General features: G+C 35.5%; 1 protein-coding gene across 1 annotated transcript; it reads left to right on the plus strand.

Moving 5' to 3' along the window:
* Positions 1-3,888: 3,888 nt before the first annotated feature.
* LOC121422054 lies at positions 3,889-9,651 on the plus strand. Its single transcript, XM_041616857.1, has 3 exons — positions 3,889-4,407; positions 6,085-6,219; positions 6,806-9,651. Exon 3 carries the CDS (start codon positions 7,339-7,341, stop codon positions 8,848-8,850), a length of 1,512 nt encoding a protein of 503 aa, XP_041472791.1. The 5' UTR covers positions 3,889-4,407; positions 6,085-6,219; positions 6,806-7,338; the 3' UTR covers positions 8,851-9,651.
* Positions 9,652-25,598: the final 15,947 nt, after the last annotated feature.

Below are 25,598 nucleotides of genomic sequence, written 5' to 3' on the forward strand. Positions count from 1 at the left end.
CCCCATACTATCGCTCTTATATCACCGCAATTGCTTGTGGCTCAGAAGGTAGGTAGGCTGGAATGGAGGGTAGCTATAGGGTTGAGGGGAGGGAAGCAGGCCGCGCTTCTTGGGCTTGGATGAGATGTGGGGGAGGGGGGGGGGCAGTTGGGATGGGAGGGCTTTTTACTTCGTTTACTCATTCAGTTCAGTTGCGTCGCTATAAGATCTTTTGTTCACTCTAAAAAATGAAGTGCTAATTTAGCTCTTAAAGAGCGTGTATAGGCATTTGACTGGGCGTTGTGGCGTGCGCATGTAATCCAAGCTGTGGAGAAGTTACAAATTGATGCAGAGGTTCGAGCCCTGGTCACGTCTTTCGGATGGTGACGTAAAAGGTCGGTCCCAGACGTAACTAATCATATCTGATTGATACACGTCTGACAAAACCCAAATACACACTTCGGAGTGCTGATTTGTCCAGTTCAAATTTGAACTAGACAAATCAGCACTCCGAAGTGCAGTCACTATACACGCTATCGAGAGCTAATTAGCGCTTCATTTTTTAGAGTGTTGTATCTATTTTGTTCTTGATGACTCGATTCTGTATTTTTTATTGTATGTACAATTCTTTTTTGTATTATGAATAATTATTTATTTGACTTTGTGAACGGTGTTTTCTTAATATATTTTTGTATGTATGATTTTGAACTGAATGATTTAATAAATACTACTTCAAAACAAAAAAAAATGCTGGGATAACCCTGCTTTTTTGCTGGGCCAAATAATTCCGTACTAACGGTGGGGTTAGCCCACAGACTTTGCAAAAATGCCGTGTAAAAAGAAACTGGGCTACGTTTAACCGCGTACTATAATAGGTGGTGCTAAATTTAGCCCCATCTATAGTACGGGGTTATAAGGAAATTTTAGCGTGTGTAATAAGGGTGAATGGAAGTTTGACTTCCGACTGGAGCTGAAATATGTTTTGTATATTGAGTTCAAAATTTGATATATAAGCTCCATATTGAGCAAGATATGTAAATCACCTAAAAAGCAATGCGAGCGCAAAGCGCGAGTGAAAATTTTATATAGGGACATGGAAATTAAAAAAAACAACTTCCAAGTCTTCCCCTCATCTTATTTCATTCAATCGTCTTCGTCCTCTTATGTTTCCCCTTCCTTTTTCCTCTCTTTTCCCTTCTTTTTCTTTTTTTCTTTCTTTCCCCCTTTTCTTTTTTTTGCTGCGCCGATGGGGGGGGGGGCTCCCCCTGGATCCGCCTATGCATACAAATAGGCCTGTGTGGAAGCTTAAGGTGTTTTAATATTGTTCTTTAAACAAATTTACAATATTTTGACACATTCTGCATTTATATTGTTGTATTTCAACAATTTAGAACGTTTTACTGACGCTGCTTTATTCTGCCTTTTTATGAGTGTGGTCGATCACGAATTATCCGTTATAATCCATACGCATTTGCAGCCGTCATATGATTTGTGCAAAAAACTTTGGAAAATAAACTAAGGCACTGTGCGTTAACAGGGATGATGATGGCTCGGCGCTGGAGCACCTCGGATGTTAGTCTATGTATTCAGACGCATTTATACCGCATTCTGAGAAATATCATATCTGAGTGCCTTGGTTAAAGACTATTCTAGCTCGAAAACATGAACTGGGCCGAAATTTATACATCATCGAACCAATTACATGTAAGTAAATGGAAAACATTCTCTTCCGGAATTGTGGGGACAGCTATCGAAGCATATGGGATCATTTTCATTATCATCATTATTTTTTGGTATATGCATCGACAAAAACCTTACGTGGAAGAAACAGGTTGACATTATCTGCAATGTGCTAAGCAAAAAAAATGGAATATTTTAGATATTGAGGAATTATGTAACAAAGAGAATCTCAGTTATGTTATACAACTCATTTATTTTACCACATAATATCGTATGGTCTGGAAGTATGGGGTGGGACGTGCAAAACAACCCTGAACCCTATATTATTACTTCAAAAAACGATTAGCTAGAATAATGACTTTCAACCATCATACTTATCACTCTGCTCCTTTATTATATGATCTAAATATTCTCGATATTTTCAAACAATACCAATATTTGATAGGAGTATCTATGCACGATTTAATTATCAATCGGTTGCCGCATAGTTTTATTGATTACTTTTCATTAATAGACAATCCTTACAATACAAGAAATAGAGAAAAGCGAAATGTTAATCTTGACAAAAATAATACCAATTTGGGAAAACAATCAATTTAATTTTCTGGTCCTACTTTATGGAATCATCTGCCAAGTAATATTAGAAACACCACCAGTCGAAAGATATTTAGCAAATCGTTAAAATTAATGCTGCTGGAAGATAATAATTAATTTGGTATGGTAAAAGACTGCCTGAAACTAATAATTCTATATATAGATTTTGTGAATAATTAAAATATTTTTTTCTTGTAAATAGTGTAAACATGTTCACTGAAAATGATCGAAATTTTTTGCAATAGTAAAAGTAGAATTAGTATTGAATTTGGTGTACAATATTGAGATTTAGTAAAAATTTATTGTTAAAACTATTATAATGAGATTATTTGAGGCCAACCTTGATTAGCATCTTGCTATTATGTAAGCTCCAATTACCAAATATTTCGTTTATATGTGATGTACTATTCCTTGTAATTGTACCTGGCAGTGATATTTGGTAATAAATTCAATTCAATTTGCTCACTTTGTTGTGTTTTGTTTGTGTTCTCCCAGCCGGCAATTGATCTTTTTCTTTGCATCAAGTGGGGGGGGGGGGGGCTCAGACATAATGTTTGGGTGTCAATTGGGTGTGCAACGATGGATGAAGGAAATAAGTATGTAATGTCTTTAAATGGACATTCGTCTTATTTACAAGTCGTGCAAGAACTTACAACAAATTATATTTATTTACACACCTTTCAATTTAGTTCATAATGCTCGTAGTAATTACAGTAAGTCTGCAAGCCCCTGCGTTAATGAGAAAATGAGCAAGATTTACCCAAGTCCTCTCGTAGCTGAATTCATGTCCCTGCAAAATCTCGTGAATTATGAGACTATGTTTCTCAAAGAATTTAACCATTTTCTTCTTAAGTAACAGAGTAAAGGTTCCTCTTTTATACTGATTATTTCTTTAAAAAAATATTTTGATAAATAAGTTAATTACAGGCATGAAAAGATGCCTCAAACTGAAATTTCTTTCTCTTTTTTTTTCTTGCAATTTGTGCAAAATTTTGTGTTTTATGAGGCACAAACATTATTTATATCATCAGAAAGCTCAAAATCTATACTTTCTTACAATGTCTCTCTTGATATATGGCACCTTTTAGATGGGTCAGCAGTCAGCTTTTTCCACCAAAATGCAAGACGAGATTTCTAACATTTCTGAGTAGCATAAAATCCAGAGTTCTGATTGGTTGAATAGTGTGTTCAAAACAACAGGCGCGGGTAATTTGAAGAGATTACCACATGGGGAGTGTGACCTTGCAGAAGCCCAGCGTGGGAACATTGGAATTTGCGTGGGTGTGTGGTCTCTATGACCAATCAGAGCGCAGTATTTAACTGCTAAATGTGCTTGGCCTCTGAAAAGCTGGCTGCTGACCCATCTAAGATACCTCTTCGTATAAAATTATATCATATTAAAGCTTAGATCTTTAGCTAAAAATTGTTTGGGCCCTACCAGAAATTCACTGTAAAAACAAAAAGGTTTGCTGCACGAAAATTATTGTTTGTTTCATGTTTTAGATCAAAAGTTTCACCTATGTTACAAAAGCTTTTTAAAAATCCAGACACATGACATGAAACCTTGATTTTTCTTCTTTATAAAGATACAAAAAGCACGAAACTTGGTCAATATTTAGGGTATCAATCAGTCAGAGCGCAACGCCGCACGTAATGAGCTATTTGAGCGGGATTTATCGTACGGTCTCGTGACAGCACCGTCGCTGTTTTGTCGCGAGATTCGTCTGAAAGATTCGTAGCGAGAAATGCATACTTATACTGTATGGGATATAAATGAAGTTAGACACCATAATTTGTATCCTCTTTATCTTTCAACATGATCAGTATAAAATTATCTATCTTTTGATGTATGAATTTTTACATTTCACCTTAAAATGAATTTAAAAAATATATTAAGAAACAAAATATTTTTAGCTTTTTTTTTTAAAGTAAAATTTGCATCAACTTACGTTTTTTGATCACTTGACCCGTGCATTCACAAAAATTACTTCAGATTGGCACATGCTTTGAGAAAAATAGAATTGAGTTGGAGTGCTGGTTAAAGTATTTTGCTTTCGGACGTGAAAACATTAAAAAATCACAAATCTCGTCTTCTTTTTTTCACCGGAAGTTGGAGGAATATTCTGATAGATTGGCGCGGGATATTAGCGGAAGGTAAGTTGGCGCGTGTTTGTATTTTGCAGAAATCTTATGTCAGTCCCACGTATACGGTACGGTGTGCTGCACCAGTGCATGTGCCAGTGGCAGTGTATTATGATGGGGTGTCCAAACTTCGCGCACTTTTCAAAAATATTCATCAGGCTTAATTTTGTTCACAAAATATTCATAATTTATACAAAACCAATTCAAGAAATAGTTACCACATTGACGGCAAGATCGTAAACTATAAAATCATGGAAGAAAATGTAAAGTAGGTCAAGGGGTTTCGCCGGTATCGCGATCTCAAAATTCTATTCCGATCGGCGAATGCGGGCTGTGCTGGAAAACCGTTCAGAAAAAGTGTGACCTAACTTCGCGCACCAAAGCTTTTGTGGAGATTTAAACAAAAACTCAAGCTCAAAAAGTGAAATATTTATATCAGATTGATGGCAAAATGCTATGGAATCGGTTAGTACCATATTTAACTCACATTTTTTATGATTTCTGCTTGCAAAATGGTGATATCATGATGCTTGTTGATTTCTTCAAAACGGTCGCCAGCGGTGACGAATTTGCCGATCTTTTGCCAATATTTTCTTGAATACTGAACTCATCCTAAAGAAACTTTCACCGAAGGGTAATTTCAGGTCGCTTTTCACGTTGATGATGATGTCAGATTTTATGGATATTGGCTAGTTTTGGAGATAATGACCGTCCGCAAAGTTTGGACACGCGCGAAGTTTGGACTCACTGCCATACTAGATGGGGGGTCGGGTGTCCGGACACTTTATAATTTTGAAGCCTTCTTTTTTGTCTTTGGATTACACTAAAAATATCAATTCAATAGCTGTAATCATGTATTTTGTTCTCTACAATATTTCCTAACATTTTGTACTAAAAATTGAAACTTCACTTGTAATTTTTTCCAAATGACTTTCTAAAATTGATCGTCCGGACAGATAACAACTGTATGACTAGTAGTGCCAGTGGATCGTATTACCGCACACTTTTCATGAATTCAATCATATCGAACACATTATTCTCATAAAATTCACCAGACTTTCATTAGTACATAAATTATCGACTACAGTAGGCCTAGGCCTACTACATTTTGCCATTTTTTTTTCTTTTTAGTAGCTTCCTATCGGACCCCTCGCAAATGCATGTGAAATATTTCTTGCGAATCTTGGTCACTTGATTGAATTTGAAAATGAAATGTATCGTATTAGGCCTACCAAATGTGTGTTGGTTAGACTTTAGGAAACAAAATCACTGTTGAGCTATTTTGACCATTCATTACTTTTGGAATATTATTAAGACTGAAAATATTTTTTAAAACATTTTTCATCATCTTTCGCTTTCTATTGACTGTTGTAAGTTCCCTGGCTTTGCTTTGCCTTTTCCCGGATGTAGCAAAATTGTGAGTGTGTATGATTATGAAATTACTTTCTGATGCATACCATGACATGTGCACATATACTAATACAACACTGTTCAGTACTACAAACACTATTGGCCTACTACATTTTTTTTTTTCACACATTGGGGAGTTTGGAAGTTAATGTATGGGCTCGTCCAAATAATGTACATTTAATTTCCATGTAAACTTTTATCTGTGAATGACATATTTGCTGCATTCAGGGGCTTTTTTTATCTTGAATTAACACACTATTACTCTGTGTTTCTTGACAGGCATCAGCTGTCCCTAGCACGGATCAGTCCCACTTTCGTCCATCTCAGCTGTCACCATTTTCTGCCGAAAATTCACCAAATAGTGCTTTGCCATCAACGTTTCCATGTTCTAGGCCAAGTGATGGTTCATTAAATGTAAGTTAGTCACAAAATGATATCATATAAGTAGCTGTACAATAAATATGTACATGTACATCCAAGTTGATAGAGCTTACCCTTACCCATGCTCAATATATTTAACCAAAAGGATCAAGAATTCCCTGTTTTTGTGAACTTTATATCTTGGCCGTCTCTATCTCTAAACACTGCCCTGAAGAAATTACCAATTGCAGAATTCAGGCTTGTGTATTTTAACAAAAATATTAATATAATCTTAACAGTATATGGTCATACTTATATGCCTTGTTAAAAAGGAAAGCATGTTAGTACGCATGTTAGCATGGGTACCAGTAGGAAGTAATACCTTAGAAAGATGTGTGCGCTATGAACGCCTAGCTTAGCCGGGTAATATAGGAGCGCCTTGAGCACCTAATAAGGTGGATATGTGCGCAATATAAATATCCTATATTATTATTAGTAGTAGTATTAGTAGTACCATGTACATGTATATATGTCTCAGAGCTTTGCAAGAATATCATTACCTGGGCAGATGACATAACATGTACAATAAGAATTTTTTTTTAAAAAGAGTTAATATGATTTTTCCCCCTTTCTCTTCCAGGCTACTGGAGTGACCATCTTGTTTCCTACACCTGCTTCCAAAATGACGGACAGCATTGTTCGTCAGCCCTCTGGAAGGCCACCTGACTTGCTGTCCACTCAACCTTTGCCATGCTCACCACCAAGCTTGCCGTCCAGCCAACCTTTGCCATGCTCACCATCAAGCTTGCCGTCCAGCCAACCTTTGCCATGCTCACCATCTATCTTACCATCCACTCAACCTTTGCTAGGCTTGCACTCCAGTCAATCTTTGCCATGCTCACCATCAAGCTTGCCATCATTTAATGACAGCCAACCAACCCAGCCAACAGATAGGCCTCCTGAACCAATCTTGTTGCTGAGATCTGATGTTACATGTACATGTAATACTTCCAATCCATCGTTGGGGTAAAGAAAAGGCTTTTACCTGCATGCCAGAAGCAGGAATGTGGTCCTTGCAAGATATGTAATTGTAAATCTGTTAAATATTCCCATCTGTTAAATGTAAAATCAGTTGAATTAGTTGAACTCATTAAGAATTTATGTCATGTAGATATGGAAAGTTGTATTTGTGCTAAATGCATGGCAAAATACACAAAAAAATTGAAGGATCCCATGTACACTCCACAAAAACATAGGAAGAAAGAAAGGAGTGTTTGTTTTTTATCGTTTTTTGATATGTGCACTGACACATCTCAGAGAGATTGTAATTGCACTCTTGAATCATTCAATAATTGTTTTTCCTTAAAATGTATTTCAATCCCGGAAACATTATCATTATGTATAAAGCACCGCACACAGCTGTCACGGTTCCAGAATTGGGAATGCTGTTCTGTTTGTGAAGATTATATTAAAACGGAAGACAGAAGGTATTCATGTGCAACGATGGTTGACATAGATAAAGAGAGACTTAACAATATAAATGAAAATCTGTCTCTTAATGCCGAGAGTATTTTATGCAGTTCATGTTACAGATACACTTTGAAACAAATGAATAAACCAGCTTCATCAATTGATGAACTACAAAAAATGCTGAAAATTGAAGCTGCACAACATGAAATTAACAAGACAACTCAGGAAACAATACCAGACAAAGTGTTGTATGATGTTTATTCGTATGTATGTACATTATGTGAAAAAGATAAATGTTTTTTGCTTTTAACTGTATACAAATACTATGTTTCAAAACTGAGAATAATATGCAAGGAAGATATGTATTATGAACATATGAAGAAAAGCCCTTCATATCTTAACGGTAGGATAATTCATAAGTTTGGTGATCTTTTGTCTACGCACAGAATTGCACGCAAATATGGTTTGTTTTATTATCCTTCACATTTATCACATGAAGATATTCTATGCGCTTGGCATTTGTCACACTCAAAACTCAACAAGGTCCAAAGTAATCAATCAAGTGATGATATTGAGATGATGGATGATGAATCTTTTTCCTTCACTAATACCGAATCAGATTGTAATATGCAGTTCAGAAAAATTGCACTGGAATGCAATGAATTATTACGCAAACAAGGAAGGGACATAACCGCTCATTTTATTGCGAACCCAATGTCCTTAGCTGAATTCAAATTTGAGACTGCTTTTGATTTATTCACCCCCCTTATTTGGAACATTATTTGTATCATAACATCTACTCAGGATGAGATCAAATTTTTCAAGCAATCTGACATGAATATTGTTAAAGAATATGTACAGTTTCCATCTGAAAAAGGGCAGGCCAGTCACAGAAGGAAACAGAGAAGAGTTGCTACAATACTCTTGTTGCAATTCATCATAAATGATGAGAACAACTACCCTTTGCATGTCATTGTTGCCAACTGTGTCAAGAAAATGTCTCATTCAACAAAGTTGTTAAAGATCTTAAATCAAATAGGATTTTCTTGCTCTGAAAGTACATTAGATCGATTCTTACAGGATATTCATGATAAACGTGCACAAGCTGGGCCCCTCTCTGAAATTGAAACATCTGCATTTACCATTGTGTCCATTGATAATGTTGATGTTGTCACTCCATATGCTGCTGTTACTTTTGATAAATCTAGAAGTTGACATGGGACATCCATCATGGCTCAGCAACCAAAACCAACATCTGAAATTTTACACAAAAATGAGCAACTTGATGTGCAATATGCAGGTCCTGTTCAGGCAGATACATCCTCTATTGACAACCCATCACCATCATTCAGTATTGAGAATCAATCCCAGCCTGCCACTTTGGTAAGAAAACCCAAAGTGCGTAGAAGATTAGCGACTTTAGATTCAAGAGAGGGAAAAAAGACACACAATGTGCTGTGTTTGCATCGTATGTTACATGTATATGGAGTTTTATTGTTACAAGAGCTCACAAATTTGTTTGCAGTACTAATTGCTGTCTCCAAATATAAGACCTGTCAACTAATTTGACAATTAAAGAACTTATTTCTACATGCACATGTATGTTAGTATGCCTTGTTTCATCAAGATTTTTTCTTTTCTTGGAGTTAGACCTGAGATCTACATGTGTACATATATATTTATCTGTGTCGTGATTTGCACGAAGGCAAACCAAACTTTTCTTGACAGTTTGGTCTTTGAAGAAATGGCAGAAACTATTTTTGTTATAAAACGGTATCAAAATCGGTTTGATATCTTTCTCGGCTGAAAACCATAGTGCAATGTGAAAAGATATTCAATACTGAGACTATTATATTTTACCTTTTAACAAACGTTTTAGTATGCAGTCATTTTGTTACCATTGCATTTAAGGATCTCTTACAGACACTATTTTTCATGTGTGCCTACATGTAGCAATATTGTGTTCAAGATTTTATTCTATATAAAGTTGTGTTAACATTTTATATCAACAGGAAATTTCATAGAGCAGTTGTCTTTTATTTTTGTGAGCCTCCAGAGTAATAAGATAAAATGAAGTGTGCATGTTTGACTTTGAACCTTCAGTGTTTTAAGCTGTGTAAGAGTGGGAAAGTGAATAGATATGTTTTTGTTTGTTGTTGTTGATGTATGTGCTGAATACCATGTGAAAACACTTATAATCGACACAAGTTTTCAGAACGGATGGATGTTTCATAAAGTAAGTTACAAATGACTTTGCACACAAGTGGTGACCCTTTCTTGTGCTGAATGATATATTTCTTTGTAACTGGATTAGCACCTGAGAACATTGGAGCAGAAGCAAACAATTTAGGGGGACCACCTGAAATTATGGGATGGATGCAGGTAAAAAATGTGAAAGCAAAAAAAAAGAAGGGTATCAACCACAATCACCCCCCCCCCCCCAAAAAGGTTATGAACAAAAAATTTAGGGGGGGGGGTCGTCCCCCCGCCTCAAATTTAGGGGGGACGGGTCCCCCCCCCGCCATCTAAGCTTGAGAATATGCTCCTGTTGTGCATGAAGTTGTGCGTAGCTTTATGAATAGCTTTATTAGAACTCTCCTGGGGCCCGTTGCAGAAAGAGTCAAGTTTATACGCAACTCAAATTTCAAGCGCAAGTTCCTTATAATTATGTGCATTCATTGGTTAAAAAGCAAATTGTGTTTGATCAGAACTTTCTGCAATGGACTCGGGACTATGTAACTAAACAAAATCATTTAATGGTAGTCATGTTATTGTATACATAAGTTATCAAAATAATTTTGGCTTCAACCCCCCCAATGTAAAAAATGCAGTGTAGACTCATCCAACATTCTATGCTAGAACTTCAAAAAAATTTAATTGTTAAATTGATTTTGCATGTCATTCAGTGCATTGCATGAATCCAATCGGTGTAAATCCCAAGGCACAACACTATGTAACACTATGGCTCGATCAATCTGAACCCCTTCCCCTTAGTTTAAAATATGATTTCTCCTGTTTTTCAACTGCAATGGATAACATGGGTTTACTACGAAACTATCCGACAGTCGGTTTAAAATTCCAAGAAGGAAGTCTGTTTTATTAGTTTGTTAAATTTTGTTTTTAAAATATGTTATCATTCATATCTGGATCCAAGAATTTATACGAAATGTGGTTTTGTTTCTGGGAAACTAGATTGCAGGCCAAGCATAGATCTCCGCGGTAGAGATCTACTGGCAACGCCTGTATGCCTGGCCGGTCAGCTGCGAAATCCATACACTAAGTTGGTTACGTGGGACCGAAGAAATTAATCACGGGCTAAATAACCAAAATCCAAAGCTTAATTTTGTCTTAGAAGAACAGTTTTATCCCTTGAATTGAATAATGATAGAATTATTTTCATAATTAGCACGGGACATTCACAAAACATTTGTTTTCATGGAATAATCCTGACGGAAAAAGTGTCGTCCTTCGAGAAAGTTCGTTCTCATCGTCGCACTCGGAGCTCTGACCAATCAGGTGATCGCATTTTCGCGAAACCTGGAATCTTGTCATATTCGTCAAAATTAACTATGCAAGGCAATGATTTATTCGTTCACCTGACCCGTGCAAACAATTTTGTGATATAATCAGACATTATTCTTAAAGGTAAGAATATATTCTTTCAACTTGTACCTCAAACATTTTGCTTTCGGGTCATTACGCTGGTCTATTTTACCCATGTTTAAAGGTGAAAAATATTCATATTTTTTATGGTTTTCATCCGAATTAATCATATTTTAAATGTTTAATTCTTCAAATTGGTTAGGTTTACGAGAAAGAACAACTCTTAAGCTTTCGAATGGTATATAACTCAACGTAATTGGGATATGGTTTCGGGTCTTACAAGGGCAGTAGAAATTCGGTCTCCCAGCTCATTACGTATTCAAGCCGGCGAGAGTCTTGCATACGCGTACGATAAAATAGCGGACTTTTCTCAGTGTTGCGGGCTGACTGCAATGGCCGAATAAAAAGAGGTATTTTCATCCGCACCAAGCTGCAAAAACTCTCTAGTATTACTTGGATAAAAGGAGCTATTTTTGAGGTCTTTTCGACTGATTGAACTAATTGTATGACGTTTATGATGTCGAATCCGCCAGCGCGGCCAGCGAGTAATATTAGTGGACTTCGTAAATATATCAAAAAATCCACGACAAAATTTGGTAACAATTCATTTTGATTAACAATAGGAAAGGGGAGCTTATATATAAAAATTAAAATTATTTATAAGTTGCAGTTTATTATATTTTGAAGTATTTAAGGCTATTAATACTCTTATATTGGTATCTGGAAACTTAAAGCGCTTTAATTTTAGATAAAAAAAAACGTTTACATATTTTTTACCGTAATTTTCATTCATATTGCTGTAATTTAAGCAAGTTAGAATTTAATGAACGCTGCTTGCTCCCATATAATCAAGATCGATTTCTCCTTATGGTCGATAACGCGCCTTCATAACACGACAAGGGAGGGTGGGGGGGTAAGGACCAGGGCTGAGTTTGTGTTTGAATTTATTTGGGTGAGGAGGCCGAGGTGATGGGTTAAAAAGTATATATGCTGATGGCTTCAATTCGTTTAGGTTTTATTAATGTTTTTTTTATTTATTTATTTTTGTATTTGGAAAATTTCTCTTATTTATTTGACACTGAATAAAAAACAATATGTTGGAATTTTCTGTAGAAGTTTCTTCTTGATGCATGTAATTATCATCAATGTTATTTATAATTATGTATTGGTAGATGTCTGACATTGTGTTTTATTGTAACATTCAGGAAAATATTATGTTTCAAAGTTCTATTTGTTATATATATTTTATTTTGTATATGAATTGAAGTTGTCAATAAAAACTACTCAATAAAAAAAATCACTAAAAAAATAAAATGCTGAATGTGCGTTCTTGGCTCCGCAACATACATATTAGCGATAAATAGAAAATATGAAAGAACACTTCTGATTGGTTCCTGTTGTAAATGTGCGTGTAACATTGATCTTGATTGGTCAGTTCATTTAGCGATTGATCGATAATTTTTGTGTTACGGAGTTCACCTTTACAAATGTTCTATTGTCAAATCAGCAGAAAAATAATCTGAATGATATTGTTGAATGTTTAAGGAAAATTCATCAAATATTTGAAAGTTTTCAGATTTTTTATTTTTATTTCATCATATGCCAGCAGCTCCTCATGTATTGTGAAATTAAAAAAATAAATGAAATGTCACTTTTTAGAAAAATGATTTATTTTTTAAAATTTAAATTCTGCATATATACATATTTCCTCACATCCACATTTTGTGTTTTAGTATTGGCAGTTGTAATGGCAGTTTATAAATACTCGCGTCGCGGCGGGTTCGTAATCACTCGGGTTTTGTGATTTCGAACGCGACGTGAGTGATTACAAACGCGAGTGATTACAAACGTTGTGATCGTATCTCATTCAAATAATTGTTGCATTCGTCACTTGTGAGGTTTATTTGAGAGAGAAAAAAAGAAAAAAAAATATCATTTCATAAAACATAAATTTATAACCCCATTAAATTGGTATAGGGTGAACTTTCGATTCTGAAACCTGCTTTCATCATTCTAAATAAAAAAAAGGAATGGTAGGGTTACATCAAAACCGAATTCTCCCTAAGGAATTCGGCCCAAATATAGCCTGATTCGGGTAAATTCGATAGATTCGGATCCTATTCGTCTCTGATTCGGGAACTCCCCGAATCAGAATCGCCGGGAAACGCACCTATGTATAATAACATTGCTTGGGAGCCCCCCGAATCAGAGCAGAATTGCCCGAAATTGACTGCCCAGAATATGCTGAATACCTCCCAGAATCTAATCGAATTCCATTCGAGTACATACCCTTATATAAGCCTTAGCTAGATCAAATTGCCATTAATGATAACACAAAATGCTGGGCTAGGGCATTAACTTGATCTCAAATCTGGATCTGTCTAATGTCGACCATTGCCATGGTTAATGTACAACTGGTCATTTTAATTCCGAATTTTAAGTTTACTTACGTTAGAGCTTGGTAGCCTTCATATGGAACTAGAAACACAACTGCCGAATTGATTTAATGCTGAATTTAATTGATTTAGATTTTTTTTTCCGATTGGTCTAATGCGAATATTCCTCCAATTACCAATCGTCAATTTATAACCCCATTAAATTGAAATAGGGTGAACTTTAGATTCTGAAACCTGCTAACATCATTCTAAATAAAAAATAAAATAAATAAATAAAAATTGGTAGGGTTACATCAAAACCGAATTCTCCCCAAGGAATTCGGCCCAGATATAGCCTGATTCTGGTGATTTCGGTAGATGCGGATAATATTCGTCTCTGATTCGAGGAACTCCCGATTTAGAATCGCCGGGAAAGCATACCTATGTATAATAACATTGCTCGGGAGCATCCCCAATTAGGGCAGAATCGCCAAAAATTGACTGCCCAGAATATGCTGAATGCCTTCCAGAATCCAACTGAATTCCATTTGAAAACATTCCGAATGTGGCCCGAATGAAACTTTTCGTGCACAGTCGGGAGTTTTATTGGGTTCTTTTGTAGGGGAGGGGGGGGGGGGCATTTCGGCTTCTTTTTTATACTTTAAAATGAGCCGAATCCATCCACGAATGTTCCTGAATTCCTCGCGAATTTTCTCGCATTCGGGGAGGGAGAACTGGAATTACCCGAAAACGTCTATACGGATGGCTCCATTGATGATGTAGGGGTCTAGTTCCTAGTACACCGGAACCGAATCAACTGCGAAACCATCAATCGTATGAATTTGCAGCTGATTCGGTTCTGATGCATACCCAAGCATCACCCGGACATTATACCTTAATCTGGCACATCCCCCCGACCATGGACCTGATAGGTCCATGCCCCGACATAGAATCCGACCGCTGTACATGTTCGATACGTGGGTTTCATTCATATAGTAACCCAGTCCAAAATAATCATTAGTAGTTACCTTACGTTACCACTAGTACCATTGTTACATATCGTGGGTATCCACAAATTAAATTTACTTATAAAAGACAGTTTATCCTTAGTAATGGTAATTTTACTTCAAATTTGGCCAATGTTGGAATTCGAAGCTGCTTTAGTCTTACAATTGCAACTAATTTACGTTATTCATCAAATTTTAAACCATAATTAGCATTTCTTACCCGTATTTAAACAATTCAAATTGTTTTGTAAACACTGCGTGTCTTGTAATATGATCGATTGTGTTTTTCGCTTATGATCGATAACGCACGTTCCAAAACATGCCGATTCGCATTCAGTCAACTTACCGTGGAAAAAATATATATTGGTAAAGATTTGAGGAAAATTCATCAATGATCTTTGATCCCAATCATCCTGAATAAAACACGCACGGCATTACTCAATGATCATTTGAACCGAATTCCATTCGAGTACATACCCTTATATAAGCCTTAGCTAGATCCGATTTTTTTAACACCTATCAAATTGCCATTAATGACAACACAAAATGCTGGGCTAGGACATTAACTTGATCTCAAATCTGGACCTGTCTAATGTCGACCATTGCCATGGTTAATATAGAACTGGTCATTTCAATTCCGAATTTTAAGTTTACTTACGTTAGAGCTTGGTAGCCTTCATATGGAACTAGAAACACAACTGCCGATTTGATTTAATGCTGAATTGAATTGATTTAGATTTTTTTTCCGATTGGTCTAATGCGAATATTCCTCCAATTACCAACTCATCTACTGACACTTGGTAAACCAGCAGTTTATCCACCATCCACATGGACTAATTGCTGTTTGTTCAATAATAACCAGTTGGTCCAATAGCATTTTATTTGTATAAGGATCTTTGGAAAATAGACTAGGGCACTCAGTGCGATAACAGGGGTGATGACGGATCAGCGCTGGAGCGCCTCGAATGCTAGTCTGTATATTCAGACGCATTTACAGCGCATTTTGAGAAATATCATAGCTGAGTGCCTTGGCTAAAGACCATATTAGCTCGAAAACATGAACTGGATCGAAGTTTATAAATCATCAAACCAATTAAGTAAATGGAAAATATTTTCTTCCTGGATTGTGGGGAGGGCGATCGAAGCACATGGGATCATTTTCATTTGCTCAGTTTGTGGTGTTTTGAGTGTGTTCTCCCGGCCGGCAATTGATTTTTTTTCATTAAACGTGGGGGAGGAGGGGAGGGGGGCACTGACAGAATGTTTGGATGTGTAAGGTGCATGAAGGGAGTAAGTAAAGTATGTCATGTCCATATATGGACATTCGTCTTGTTTACAAGCCGTGCTGATACCCAAGTCATCAAATTGGATTCATTTATATACATTTTAATTCACTTCCCAATGATGCTCATAAGAATTGTACCACACTAACTAAATTACATTCTTTGTGTTAGATGTGCCAGCAAAGCCAGGCTTTTTTTAGTGGGTTTCGTGTATATCTCAACCCACGACAAAATTAATATTTTAAATTTGTAGTTTACATATGAAATGTATAAGAGAGTATCCTAATAATGTTAAATTTAAGTCATTCATAAGTAGCAGTTTATTCTATTTTTTAGAGCTATAATGCTATTGATACATTAAAATGGGCTTTTAGGGGAAATTAAATGTGCTGTTATAATTCATTAAAAAATTACGAATTTTGAACCATAATTTTCATTCATTTTGTTGTATTTAAACAATTTAGAGTTTAGCGAACACTTTTTCGTTACAACGCTTTCCATGATCGATTTTTTCTAAGGATCGATAACGCACTCTTCACAACATGCTGAATGCGCTCTCCGTGACACAAATATTAGCGATGAATAGAAACTATGAAACAACACTTCTGATTGGTTCCTGTTGATTATTTTGGACTCAATGTGCGTGTAAATTTGATCTTGATTGGTCAGTCAATTTAGTGATTGATTGCTAATCTTTGTGTTTCGGAGCCCTGAGTTCACCTCACATGTTTCATTGTAAAATTAGCAGAAAACGTCGTATTAAGTATATCTATAAATGTTACTTATATTTGCAAATTTGCTTGTTTGCAAGTTAAAGGTTATTTTGTATCGATCTTATAAACAATTTGACAATTGTTGAAGACATTTTGCATTTATGTTGCTGTATTTCGACAATTTATGATAGATAACGGACGCTGCTTCATACTTTCTTTTTGTGTTGTCGATCACGAATAATCGGTATGCATTTTTCGCCGAGAAATTATTTGTGCAAAAGGCTTTGGAAAATAGACTAGGGCGCTGTGCGATAATAGGGGTGATGATGGCTCAGCGCTGGAGCTCCTCGAATGCTAGTCTATGTATTCAGACGCATTTACAGCGCATTTTGAGAAATATCAGAGCTGAGTGCCTTGGCTAAAGACTATGCTAGCTCGAAAACAAAACACACCTACTCGATTTTAAATCCTAGTAGATATCCTAATATTTAAAAAAAGAAAATAGAGAAAGAAAAAAGAAAGGAAAAAGAAATAAATATTTGAATTTGAATGGCGAAAATAGTCAAATTGACTGGTTGGCAAATAAAAATAAGAATCCCCCTCATGAACTGGATCGAAGATAATAAATCATCGAACCAATTAAGTAAATGGAAAATATTTTCTTCCGGGATTGTGGAGACAGTGATCGAAGCACAAGGGATCATTTTCATTTGCTAAGTTTGAGGTGTTTTGTTTGTGTTCTCCCGGCCGGCAATTAATTTTTTGCATTAAGCTTGGGGGGGGGGAGGCTCTGACAGAATGTTTGGACGTGCAAGGGTGCATGAAGAAGGGAGAAAGTTTGTAATGTCTATTGATGAACATTCGTCTTGTTTACAAGCCGTGCAGAAACTTTGGACAATCATCAAGGTGCTTTCTTTCGTACGTTTCTAATGGATTTCGTGTGTATCAAAATCCATGACAAAATTTGTAAACAAAAAATTTTCCAAGGAAGTTAATACAGGATGCGTATCATAATGTTTATAAATTTAGGTCATTCAAAAGTAGCAGTTTATTATATTTTATTAGATATTTAATGCTATTGATACTTTAAAATTTGCTTTTTGGGTGTCAAAGGTGCTATGATTTTTAACCAAAAAAATAACTTTAGATCACAATTTTCATTCCTATTGCTGATTTTAAACAATTTAGAGCTTAGCGAGCACATTTTCGCTAGCATCTACTAATGATCGATTTATACTATGATCGATAACACACGCTTCGCAACATGCTGAATGCGCGCTCCGTGACACAAATATTAGCAATGAATAGAAAATATGAAAGAACACTTCTGATTGGTTCCTATTGATTATTTTGAACTAAATGTGCGTGTAACATTGATCTTGATTGGTCAGTCCATTTAGCGATTGATTGCTAATCTTTGTGTTTCGGAGTTTACCCTTACAAATGTTTTATTGTAAAATCAGCAGAAAAAAATAATCTTAATATTTTTTTAGGTTTAAGGAAAATTCATCAAATATTTGAAAGTTATCAGATTTTTAATTTTTTTTATCATATGCCAGCAGCTTTTCATGTATCGTGAATTGAAAAAACCCCAATGAAATGTCACCTTTCAGAAAAATTATTTTTTTTTTACCTTCAGTATATTAACAAATTATTTCACATTAGCATTTGGTGTTTATATTGGCAGTTGTGATAGTATCTCATTCAACTAATCATTGCCTTCGTTAAATGTGTGAGATTTATTTAGAGAAAAAAGATGAAAAACAATGATTCTATAATTTTATAAAATATCAATTTATAACCCCATTAAATTGGTATAGGGTGAACTTTCGATTCTGAAACCTGCTTACATCATTCTAAATAAAAAAAAGGAATGGTAGGGTTACATCAAAACCGAATTCTCCCAAAGGAATTCGGCCCAAATATAGCCTGATTCGGGTAAATTCGATAGATTCGGATCCTAGTCGTCTCTGATTCGGGAACTTCCCGAATCAGAATCGCGGGGAAAACATACCTATGTATAATAACATTGCTCGGGAGCATCCCGAATCAGAGCAGAATCGCCAAAAATTGACTGCCCAGAATATGCTGAATGCCTCTCAGAATCCAACCGAATTCCATTCGAGTACATCCCTAATGTGGCCCGAATGAAACTTTTCATGGCCACAGTCGGGAGTTTTATGGGGTTCTTTTGTAGGGGAGGGGGGGGGGCATTTCGGCTTCTTTTTTTACTTTAAAATGAGTCGAATTCATCCACAAATGTTCCTGAATTCTTCGCGAATTTTCTCGCATTTGGGAAGGGAGAACTGGAATTACCCGAATACGTCTATACGGATGGCTCCATTAACGATGTAGGGGTCTAGTTCCTAGTACACCGGAACCAAATCAACTGCGAAACCATCAATCAGATGAATTCGCCGCTGATTCGGTTCTGATGCAAACCCAAGCATCACCCAGGCATTCTACCTTAATCTGGCACATCCCCCCCCCCTGACATAAATAAAATCCGACCGCCGTATATGTTCGATATATGGGTTTCCTTCATATAGTAACCCACTCCAAAATAATCTTTTCGAAACGTAAAAGGCAATTACTGTTTTGAAGGGATCTTAATATATCTATTAAATTTAGAATATTAATAAAAGGCAGTTTATTTTTAGTAATGGTATTTTTACTTCTAATTTGGCACATGTTGGAATTTAAAGCTGCTTTAGTCTTAAAATTGCTAGTAATTTTTGTTATTCATCGAATCTTAAACCACAATTTGCATTTCTACCCTGTATTTAAACAATTCAGATTGTTTGTTAACACCGCGTTTCCTAAACATATGATCAATTGTGTCTTTCGCTTATGATCGATAACGCACGTTCCAAAACATACCGAATTCGCATTCAGTCAACTTAACGCGGAAAAAAAATATATTGGTAAAAATTTCAGGGAAAATTCATCAATGATCTTTGACCTCCATCATCCTGAATAAAACACGCACGGCATTACTCAATGATCATTTGAACCGAATTCCATTCGAGTACATACCCTTATATAAGCCTTAGCTAAATCCGATTTTTTTTAACACCTATCAAATTGCCCTTAATGACAACACAAAATGCTGGGCTAGGACATTAACTTGATCTCAAATCTGGAACTGTCTAATGTCGACCATTGCCATACTTAATATAGCACTGGTCATTTCAATTCCGAATTTTAAGTTTACTTACGTTAGAGCTTGGTAGCCTTCATATGGAACTAGAAACAACTGCCGATTTGATTTAATGCTGAATTGAATTGATTTAGATTTTTTTCCGATTGGTCTAATGCGAATATTCCTCCAATTACCAATTCATCTACTGACACTTTGTAAACCAGCAGTTCATCCACCGTCCACATGGACTAATTGCTGTTTGTTCAATAATAACCAGTTGGTCCAATAGCATTTTATTTGTATAAGGATCTTTGGAAAATAGACTAGGGCACTCAGTGCGATTACAGGGGTGATGACGGATCAGCGCAGGAGCGCCTCGAATGCTAGTCTGTATATTCAGACGCATTTACAGCGCATTTTTAGAAATATCATTTTTAGAAATATCATAGCTGAGTGCCTTGGCTAAAGACCGTATTAGCTCGAAAACATGAACTGCCCCATGGCCCATGGGACCATGTTGCCATTTGGCCCATGTTAAAATTTAAAGCTGCTTTAGTCTTAAAATTGCAAATAATTTTTGTTATTTATTGAATCTTAAACCACAATTTGCATTTCTGCCGTTTATTTAAACAGTTCAGATTGTTTCTTAACACAGAGTTTCTTAACGTATGATCGATTGTGTCTTCCGCTTGTGATCGATAACACACGTTCCAAAACATGCCACTTACCATGGAAAAAAATATATTAGTAAAGATTTAAGGGAAATTCATCAAGATCGTTGACCTCCATCATCCTGAATAAAACACGCACGGCATTACTCAATGATCATTTGAACCATTGCCATGGTTAATATAGAACTGGTCATTTTAATCCCGAATTTTAAGTTTACTTACGTTAGAGCTTGGTAGCGTTCATATGGAACTAGAACACAACTGCCGATTTGATTTAATGCTGAATTGAATTGATTTAGATTTTTTTTCGATTGGTCTAATGCGAATATTCCTCCAATTACCAACTCATCTACTGACACTTTGTAAACCAACAGTTCATCCACCATCCACATGGACTAATTGCTGTTTGTTCAATAATAACCAGTTGGTCCAATAGCATTTTATTTGTATAAGGATCTTTGGAAAATAGACTAGGGCACTCAGTGCGATAACAGGGGTGATGACGGATCAGCGCTGGAGCGCCTCGAATGCTAGTCTGTATATTCAGACGCATTTACAGCGCATTTTGAGAAATATCATAGCTGAGTGTCTTGGCTAAAGACCATATTAGCTCGAAAACATGAACTGGATCGAAGTTTATAAATCATCGAACCAATTAAGTAAATGGAAAATATTTTCTTCCTGGATTGTGGTGACGGCGATCGAAGCACATGGGATCATTTTCATTTGCTCAGTTTGTGTTCTCCCGGCCGGCAATTGATTTTTTTTTCATTAAACGTGGGGGAGGAGGGGAGGGGGGCACTGACAGAATGTTTGGACGTGCAAGGGTGCATGAAGAAGGGAGAAAGTTTGTAATGTCTACTGATGAACATTCGTCTTGCTTACAAGCCGTGCAGAAACTTACGACAATCATCAAAGTGCTTTCTTTTGTACGTTTCTAATGGATTTCGTGTGTCAAAATCCATGACAAAATTTTTCTTTTTTTTCAAGTAGGTTACTAAGTAATTCAGGAGGCGTACCATAATATTTATAAATTTAGGTCATCCATAAGTAGCAGTTTATTATATTTTATTAGATCTATAATGGTATTGATACTTTAAAATTTGCTTTTTGTGAGTCAAAGGTGCTATAATAAAATTTTAAAAAAAAATTAAATTTTAGACCACATTTTTTTTTATTCTTATTGCTGATTTTAAACAATTTTGAGTTTAGCGAGCACATTTTTGCTAGCATGTACTAATGATCAATTTATCCTTATGATCGATAACACACGCTTCGCAACATGCTGAATGCCCGCTCCTTAACACAAATATTAGCAATATATAGAAAATATGAAAGAACACTTCTGATTGGTTCCTATTGATTATTTTGAGCTAAACGTGCGTGTAACATTTATCTTGATTGGTCAGTCCATTTAGCAATTGATCGCTAATCTTTGTGTTTCGGAGTTTACCCTTACAAATGTTTTATTGTAAAATGAGCAGAAAAATAATCTTAATATATTTGAATGTTTAAGGAAAATTCATCAAACATTTGAAAGTTATCAGATTTTTAATCTTTTTTTTATCATATGCCAGCAGCTTTTCATGTATCATGAATTAAAAAAAAACCCAATGAAATGTAACCTTTTAGAAAAAATTTTTTTTTTTGGTACCTTCAGTACATTAACAAGTTATTTCACATCAGCATTTGGTGTTTATATTGGCAGTTGTGATAGTATCTCATTCAACTAATCATCGCCTTCGTTACTTGTGAGATTTATTTAGAGAAAAAAAGAGGGAAAACAATGATTCTATAATTTTATAAGATATCATCAATTTATAACCCCATTAAATTGGTATAGGGTGAACTTTCGATTCTGAAACCTGCTTTCATCATTCTAAATATAAAAAAAGGAATGGTAGGGTTACATCAAAACCGAATTCTCCCAAAGGAATTCGGCCCAAATATAGCCTGATTCGGGTAAATTCGATAGATTCGGATCCTATTCGTCTCTGATTCGGGAACTTCCCGAATCAGAATCGCGGGGAAAACATACCTATGTATAATAACATTGCTCGGGAGCATCCCGAATCAGAGCAGAATCGCCAAAAATTGACTGCCCAGAATATGCTGAATGCCTCCCAGAATCCAACCGAATTCCATTCGAGTACATCCCTAATGTGGCCCGAATGAAACTTTTCATGGCCACAGTCGGGAGTTTTATGGGGTTCTTTTGTTTGGACGTGCAAGGGTGCATGAAGAAGGGAGAAAGTTTGTAATGTCTATTGATGAACATTCGTCTTGCTTACAAGCCGTGCAGAAACTTACGACAATCATCAAAGTACTTTCTTTTGTACGTTTCTAAATGGATTTCGTGTGTATCAAAATCCAAGACAAATTTTTTTAAAAATAATTTTCAAGTAGGCTAATTCAGTAGCGTACCATAATATTTATAAGTTTAGGTCATCCATACGTAGCAGTTTATTATATTTTATTAGATCTATAATGCTATTGATACTTTAAAATTTGCTTTTTGGAAGTCAAAGGTGCTATTATAAAATTTAAAAAAAAATTAAATTTTAGACCACAATTTTTATTCTTATTGCTGATTTTAAACAATTTTGAGTTTAGCGAGCACATTTTTGCTAGCATGTACTGATGATCAATTTATCCTTATGATCGATAACACACGCTTCGCAACATGCTGAATGAGCGCTCCGTAACACAAATATTAGCAATATATAGAAAATATGAGAGAACACTTCTGATTGGTTCCTATTGATTATTTTGAGCTAAACGTGCGTGTAACATCGATCTTGATTGGTCAGTCCATTTAGCAATTGATCGCTAATCTTTGTGTTTCGGAGTTTACCCTTACAAATGTTTTTTATTGTAAAATCAGCAGAAAAATAATCTTAATATTTTTTTATGTTTCAGGAAAATTCATCAAATATTTGAAAGTTATCAGATTTGTTATCTATATTTTATCATATGCCACCAGCTTTTCATGTATCGTGAATTGAACAAAAATCAATGAAATGTCACCTTTCAGAAAAATGATTTTTTTTGTACTTTCAGTATAAAAACAAATTATTTCACATCAGCATTTGGTGTTTATATTGGCAGTTGTGATAGTATCTCATTCAACTAATCATTGCCTTTGTTACTTGTGAGATTTATTTAGAGAAAAAAAAAGGGAAAACAATGATTCTATAATTTTATAGAATATCATCAATTTATAACCCCATTAAATTGGTATAGGGTGAACTTTCGATTCTGAAACCTGCTTACATCATTCTAAATAAAAAAAAGGAATGGTAGGGTTACATCAAAACCGAATTCTCCCAAAGGAATTCGGACCAAATATAGCCTGATTCGGGTAAATTCGATAGATTCGGATCCTATTCGTCTCTGATTCGGGAACTTCCCGAATCAGAATCGCGGGGAAAAAATACCTATGTATAATAACATTGCTCGGGAGCATCCCGAATCGGGGCAGAATCGTCTATACGGATGGCTCCATTAACGATGTAGGGGTCTAGTTCCTAGTACACCGGAACCGAATCAACTGCGAATCAGATGAATTCGCAGCTGATTCGATTCTGATGCAAACCCAAGCATCACCCGGACATTCTACCCCTGACATAGAATCCGACCGCCATACATGTTCGATATGTGGGTTTCATTCACACATTAACCCACTCCAAAATAATTAATTTTATTATACCAAACTTTGCTATTTAGTGGGATCGTAATATTTTTTTCAAAAAATTAGATTACTTATAAGTGGCAGTTTATCCTCAAAAATGGCAACTTTACTTCAAACTTGGCCTATGTTGGGATTTAAAGCTGCTTTAGTCTTAAAATTGCAACTAATTTTTGTTATTCATCGAATCTTAAACCACAATTTGCATTTATATTTGTATTTAAACAATTCAGATTACAGTAAACACCGCGTGTCTTGTACGTGTGATCGATTGTGTCTTCAGCTTATGATCGATAACGCACGTTCCAAAACATGCCGAATTCGCATTCAGTCAAAAAAAAATGTATTGGTAAAGGTTTGAGGAAAATTCATCAATGATCTTTGACCCCCATCATCCTGAATAAAACACGCACGGCATTACTCAATGCTCATTTGAACCAAGTGTGATCAAAATCGATGCGGACATAAAGAAATGAGAACAAAATTAATTACACAAAAAAACTTGAAAAAAGGATGGACACGCATGACCTCATATCACCTGACCGTTTGACCCCTAGATGACCTTTGTCCTAATTATCCTGATGGTCACGCCTGGTATTACCAACGGATCATCTTATTCAAGTGTGATCAAAATTGATGCTGAAATTAAGAAATGAGAGCAAATTACACCCAAAAAAGAAAAAAGGATGGACATGTAAGACCTCATATCATTTGACATTTTGACCCCTAGATGACCTTTGTCCCAATTATCCTCATGGACACACAAGTAGTATTACACAGTGGTCATAATATGTACCAAGTGTGAACGCAATTGATGCAGTAATGAAGAAATGAGAGTTGAACAAAAACTTTAAAAACAAGGATAAACATGACCACATATCATTTGACCTTTTCATTCTCATCATGGAGTTATTGCCAAGGATAATTGTGTACCAAGATTGAACATAATTGATGCAAAATAAAGAAATGACAGCAAGTTGAGCAAAAACTTTAACATTTTTGTTAGAGCCCGACGGACTAACAGACTAACGGACCAACATACCAAAAGTAAAAGCGATTACTACATCTCTGCCGAACTTTGTTCAGGTGAAAAACAGCATTGCTCATTACAGAGTGTTCCATCCCTCGAGTGGTAAGTAAATGAATAAACAAACAAAAAGAAGACTTCACTAATACAATAGTACGTCACCTTCAGGAAAATATATATATATTTTTTGTTTTTAATATTTTCTGGGTCGTAATTTGATATGGATTGATTTTACTAACAGTTATGCACAAATAAAGATTGAGATTTAACCAAAATAATATTCCAAATGGTTACAGTGAAAAAATAAAGATAAATCGTTTAAATAACAGTATGCAATGCAAAGGGATATATAATAATATCAATAATAATGATAATAATGATGATGATGATAATAATAATAATGATAATACTAATGATGATGATAATAATAATGATAATAATATTGTAATAAGAT

The sequence above is a fragment of the Lytechinus variegatus genome, chromosome 9, assembly GCF_018143015.1.
Source record: "Lytechinus variegatus isolate NC3 chromosome 9, Lvar_3.0, whole genome shotgun sequence".
In the NCBI taxonomy this organism is placed as follows: domain Eukaryota; kingdom Metazoa; phylum Echinodermata; class Echinoidea; order Temnopleuroida; family Toxopneustidae; genus Lytechinus; species Lytechinus variegatus.

Bases quoted from the DNA above. Each gene is read 5' to 3' on its own strand.
- LOC121422054 (XM_041616857.1), top strand. From the start codon at position 7,339: ATGGAAAGTTGTATTTGTGCTAAATGCATGGCAAAATACACAAAAAAA.